Raw genomic sequence first — 6,547 nt, 5'->3', positions numbered from 1 at the left:
TAAGATAATCTGAGCATTGCATTGTAGATTTGTGTTAGGAATAAGATAGATTTTTTAGGTAAATTTTTGATTACTTCAGCAGTTATTAGATCGAATCCGGGGGATTTTTTTCCTGGGAGCTTTTTAATATTAAAGTAAACTTCACCAGGGGAGAAGGCTCTAGGAGGAGGGGGACATTTGTAGTGGAGAGTTGAGAAATTTTTCAACTTCTTGGATTTTGCTGGGTGATAAAATATTATAATGCGGTTGGAAGGTATTTTCTAAATGTTTCATAAATATGTTTGATTTGTCTTGGTCAGAGAGCGCCCAGGTACCATTGTCGTTACGTAGAGTAGGGGGTGGATTATGAATACGTAAAAGTTTTCTAGAGGCCTTCCAAAGTGAACCATCATTATGTGAAAGTGAAGATGCGTAGTTTGCATAAGCTAAGTTTGCATTTTGACGAAATTTTTTTATTTTATAAAAATTTACTATCCACTGAGTTTTACTCAGAATCGTTTTTCCGAATACTAAATAAAATACTATACAACTAAACTATCGTAAGCCAGGTGATGTCTTAGTAGAAAGTGCTATACACTCATCACCAGTATCTTTTTAATTATACCAGCTTTTTTTTGATCATATTTTTAACATAATTAGATATAACAATGTTAGATGTAATTGATAACAATATGATAACAATATTATTACTATTTAATAATATAGATATTTGGCGGTATTTTCAAATAAACCAATCGTAAAACTTGATTTTAATACAGGTGCCAAGCTCATGTATAGAATGCTTATATGCAGCTGGTATAGTGAAACCAATCACATCTAAATTTGCGTCACCAGCTTTCTTAGTAAAAAAAAAAAGGACGCAGGCTCCTATCGCCTAGTAGTATCATATAAAGAATTGAATGATAGGGTAGAAAGTGACCAATACCCAATTCCACGAACCTCAGATCTGCTTAGAGCCCTAAAAAGTTCAAATTACTTCTCCTCCTTAGATTTAAACAGTGGGTTCTTTCAAATTCCGGTTAAAGAGGATGACCAATACAAATTACCATTTACATCTGTAATGGGTTTATTAACTTTTTCTCGACTTCCCCAAGGATACAAAAATAGTTCCGCAATATTTCAAAGAGAACTAAATAAAGCATTTTCCCCTTTATTGTACAAATCACTCGTGATATATATCGATGATTTAGCCTCATATGGAAAAACCTTTGATCAATCACTACACAATTTACGTCAAGCTTTCGAAATTATAAAAAATATGAATTACTCACTTAAAACAAAAAAATGTAAATTCTTTTACGATAAAATCGAGTTACTAGGGCACGAAATCTCAACTATAGGTGTACGACCCTTAGATAGAAATACTAAAGCCATAACTTAATTCAAAATACCAAAAACTATTAAAGACGTTAGATCCTTCATTGGCATGTGCTCATATTATAGTGAACACGTAAAAGATTTCGCGAAAATCGTACATCCACTCACAGAACTAATTAAAAAGGGATTACATAAAATAGAATGGCTCGAAAAATATGACATATCATTTAACACATTAAAAAAACATTTAACATCGGAACCCCAACTTAAACACTTTGATGACGATAAATATACCTTCTTAACGGTTGATGCTTCAATTCTGGGACTAGGCGCTTGTCTTGAACAAGCTGATGAAAACAATACTTTACGCTTGATATGATTTTCTTCTAGAAAATTGTTAGATTCTGAGAAAACATATTCTTATACGACACTCGAATTGCTCGGACTATGCTTCGGAATCACATATTTCCGAGAATACCTATTGGGACGGAAATTCACAGTCTTTTGTGACAATATATGCATGCAATATTATAACAACCTAAAAATACCTTCAGCTAGAATACAAGACTCACTTTAAAACTGTTATACTTTGATTTCGATATAATATATAAAAAAGGAAAAGAAAATGTAGTTGCGGATGCACTACCTAGGAATGTAATAAACAATATAAAAATTATTAACGAAAATGAAAATAACAACAAGAACCTACAAGTAGAGTTACATGACATTAAATCACAACAAACCAATGATGAATTCTGCAGTAATATAATAAAAGCCTTAAATAATAAAAAAGTATACATAAACATAAAAAGAAAATCCAGACAATTTAAAAATAATAAGCATAAAAATTAAACATACAAATAAGTTTATATAGAAAACATTTTGAAAAAAATGTTATATAAAAGTAAACAAAGTTGCCGAAAAGGTTTTTTAGAGCATTGAAATAACAAAAAAAGAAATAATGTAAGACTTCCTACGTATATTTGATTCTAAGTGGTTTAAATTGAACGTAGGTTTGTTTAAGAGCAATAGAAAAAAAAAACATGTAAATATGTTCCCTAATACCTAATTATCATTGATTTTATTTGTTTTAAAATATATTAGATTTACGTTTTAGATTTTTTTTCCTTGTATTGATAAAGTCAGTACTGGTTTTTTACTTCATTTTGTATTAATTGTACATCACTCAATGATTATATTATGAAAATATTTGATAATTTTATAATTTTGTAAATTTTACGTAAACTACACATTTGTTATTTACTCCTTAAAGACTCTTTATCATTATATTAAAAATGGTTTATAATGATTTAATGTATCATAAAAATTTAACATATATTAGTTGGTATTGTACTATGTATAATTTAAAATAGTATACATAAGTATAGTAAACTATAGTTTAGTATAGTTTAATAATAATAAAATAAATAAGTTTCAATATCGGATTGTTATCTAATTTTCATAAAATACAAATGTAATAACTATAAAAAAAAAAGTGTAAGTTATTTATTTATTAATGATAAACATAGTTATTATGGCTTCATGTTGAAATTCAGATATGTATTCAAAATTATTAAATTCCAAAACTCTAGTTTATTGTTTAGTGTACCCACTATAAATTGTTTCCTATCCATTTTATTTTTTTAAAATAATTTTACTAAAAAAAAATAATTCATAAAATATTCTTAAAAATCAACGATATTATTAAAAATTAGGATTTTTTTTTCGATGACAGTTTTTTTTGTTTGAGAAAATTCAAAAAACATTTAGCCACTTAAAACCAGGTGGTAAATAGATTGACTATCAAGTATAAGAATTGTGAACTATAATATTTTCGTGGCTATGATGTTTTCTAAATAAACTTAAGAGACAGTTTAAAATTGAAGTATATGGGCAGTTTTTAGAAAATAATGATAAATTTCTCCATTTAATAAAAATGATAGTTGCATAAATTGTTAATGTAAAATAAAACTAAAAAAAAAAAAAAATGAAAATGAACATTACACTTATGAGAAATATAAATAATTTATTTATTTGTAAACATAAAAATATTTTATAGATTATTTAGTTTATTTATATGGTTCTATGTAAACTGCAGCAAAACTAACCTTTTTCTAAAAGTCAATACATAAACTGTAGAAAAAAAAATTAAGATTTTACAATCCTTGACAAAACTGATAAGATACATTACTATTTATTATAGTACCTAAATCATACATACCTATGTATGTATATAATTTAATTAATTATGAAATGTTGCGTCTTGCGTATAAAGTGGTAAGGTAAATCCAAATATATTTTTAAGTTTTAACGAATCATATCGGTAATATCGGTTCCTTTACTTTTGATAATATAAGTTATAAAAAAGTTGACACATGTATAAAAATTAAAATCGCAGAAGAAGGAATAATACAAAAAAAAAAAAAAATAATTAAAGTGAAAACGCAATAAAAAAAATTTATGAACGAACAGCGACAAATGAAAGAAGATGGATGAATTTCAAGAAAGAATTTTTGAAAAAAGTAATTTAAAAATAAACGACTTAATGTTAAGAGGACATCACACCCGCGTGTGTTGTCTCTGTCTGACTTATGTACAACAGCAAATTTGCGTTCAGTGATTCAAATATAGTGAAAGTTAGCTTTAATATTAGAGTAAACTGACCTGTAATCCAACTTTAAGGGAAGAACATTATCTGTGTTTTGTTGGTCGGTTATTCCCGATCTTTTAATTTTTTAGCGAGCTATGATGTTTTTTTAATTATTATATTTTACATACTCATAACACGCTAAAAATTAAAATATCGGAAAATACCGACCAACAAATAACAGATTATGTTCTTCCCTTAAAGTTGGATTACAGGTCAGTTTACTCTAATATTAAAGCTAACTTCACTACATTTGAATCACTGAACGCAAATTTGCTGTTGTACGTATGTCAGACAGAGACAACACATGCGAGTGTGATGTCCTCTTAACATTTTGTCGTTTATTTTTTAAAATACTTTTTTCAAAAATTCATATCTTGAAATTCGTCAATCTTCTTTCATTTATCTCTGTTCGTCAATAAATTTGTATTTATTAATAATTAATTTAAGGCCTCTTAAAATAATTTTTATTAATAATAATATTTTTCAATTTTAAAAATTGATTTTTATTTATTTTTATGCTTAATACTCTAAGAGTCTCTAGATTAATAGCTGTCATAAGACATATCATTCCTAATCAAACGATAAAGGTGTATATAGGTTATCGTAACGGTATGTATATATAGTATATATAAAGGTATGTATAATAAATTGCTGCAGTTTGTATCATGTATCTTATCGGTTTTGTCACAGATTGTATAATCATAATTTTTTTTACCGCAGCTTACATATCGACTTTTAAAAAAAGGTTAATTTTTCCGCAGTTTACCATGTTCCATTTATATTGAATATACTAATAGTTCACATGGAACTTTAGTTTTGGAATTTATCGGGACGGACTTAAGTCGTTGGTCGTCGTACAATTCCCAGTTTCCACCATTTCTTCTGCAGTAGGCACGGTAATGTCCTATATCGTTTATTTGACCGTTTACCTCATGCGCGTGAGAACATATTCCTCTTAAATGGTACTGGACATTATTCACATTTAAAATTTGAGGCACATTTTCTAAATTTATCAAAACTTGTTCGGCCACTTCGGAATCGAAATTTTGGTTGGTTGGATTCTCTAAAATTACATTTAATTATATTTTTATAAATAACTATATAATATGAAAATGTTTGGGTGACAGTAAAATACCTTCCCAATTGAGTAATTCAATAAATAAATGTATTGCAGAAATTTTTGGTTCAACTGTTCTAATTCCATTGCAATTCACTCCTTTTCGATTTCGATTTTGACATTTGGAAGTTTCAACCATTAATCTAGCTTTAATGTCTTCTTCCAACAAATTTAAATTCCCATTCATTACAAGTATTGTAATGTACGACGAAAACAAAGGATTATTTTTCGTACACGTGGGAATTGTGCATTTGATATTATCCGTTATTGTCGGTAATAGAATTAACAATTCTTTAATAATATTTCCCACCGTTGTTTCGCATGAAGCCAATTTCATACCATAATCTAAATACTCTATATTTGGTTGTAAATATTTTATCTGTTAACAAAAATATAAGTTGATTTAGTTGATGTGTATCATAAATTATCATATAATATACAACATTTAATATCATAGAATCTACTGTGATTTTCGAGGTCACAATAGAATTGATATTGAGAAAATATTATATCAAAAATTATAAATTGTTTGATATCACAATGTCACACATTATAAAACCAAAATTCTCATACATTAATCTTCTAATTATAGTAATCAATTGAATCATAGTATAATACTCGTCTCGCAAACATTTTAAAAAACGTTTTAAGTTAATTTTTTTGCAAAACTCAACAAAAATTTGTATAAATTATTTTTGGAAAATGTAACAACAATCATATTATCAATTGTTCGGATCCGATTCTCCGTTTATAAAGTAGGTACTTCATTTATAATTTGTACCATTGCTTTATTATGCGTATATTATAGGCATACCAGTATTTCCGCTCGGATCGAGTATGTTTTGGCAGAAATTCCATTTTTGACTATTCCATTTATAAACTTCATGAAAACGTTTTCTTTACCACTAATCGCAATGTTGTAGTTAACACTATCGCAATTTGCTACCATTAATATCGATGCAATAGTGTCGAATGCGCACGTGTTACACAGTATAATTTGCCCAAAGTTTTTAACCATACAACTTTTCAATTCTCCAGAAGGAGAACGTAGAGAACCATTTTTTAAAAGGGGTAAAATCTTATTTTTTTTCATGTTTTGTGATTTTTTTTGATTAGTGTTTAGGCTTGGGTTAGACCGGATTCTCATCTTATCAGTTGACTTATTCCAACTCTCGGTCGAAATCGTTTTTTCTGCCATAATCTCTACATCACGAAAACATGAAACATCTATTTTACTTTTTTCTGGTATTATAACTGAACATAACATAAAAATTTGTATTGTTGCAGAGGTTAACTTTTTTAGAATTATCGGTTGAAAATTTACCTTCTGCACATTTTGTCTCGATATTTTGTATTTTACTGCAGTCAACAATAGAATAAATAGACGGATAATTTGGTGCATCGCCCTTATCAAAATGCCTATCATCATAAAATACTGGTGTGATTTTTTCAGTTCTTTGTTC

The 6,547-nt window shown here is 27.8% G+C and overlaps 1 protein-coding gene across 1 annotated transcript in view; it reads right to left on the bottom strand.

Moving 5' to 3' along the window:
• Nucleotides 1-4,743: 4,743 nt before the first annotated feature.
• LOC112684210 overlaps nt 4,744-6,547 on the bottom strand; it is an 11,579-nt gene continuing 9,775 nt past the window's right edge. Inside the window, exons 2-3 of the mRNA XM_025555590.1 lie at nt 5,103-5,463; nt 4,744-5,030 (exon numbers count right to left, since the gene is read on the bottom strand). Coding sequence (XP_025411375.1) covers nt 4,744-5,030; nt 5,103-5,421 — 606 coding nt within the window. The 5' untranslated portion in view covers nt 5,422-5,463. The remainder of the gene's footprint in view (nt 5,031-5,102; nt 5,464-6,547) is intronic.

The sequence above is a fragment of the Sipha flava genome, unplaced genomic scaffold (assembly GCF_003268045.1).
Source record: "Sipha flava isolate LNK unplaced genomic scaffold, YSA_version1 245_pilon_pilon, whole genome shotgun sequence".
Classification (NCBI taxonomy): domain Eukaryota; kingdom Metazoa; phylum Arthropoda; class Insecta; order Hemiptera; family Aphididae; genus Sipha; species Sipha flava.
The sequence above is the reverse complement of the archived record's forward strand: the minus strand, read 5'-3'. Positions and strand labels throughout refer to the sequence as shown.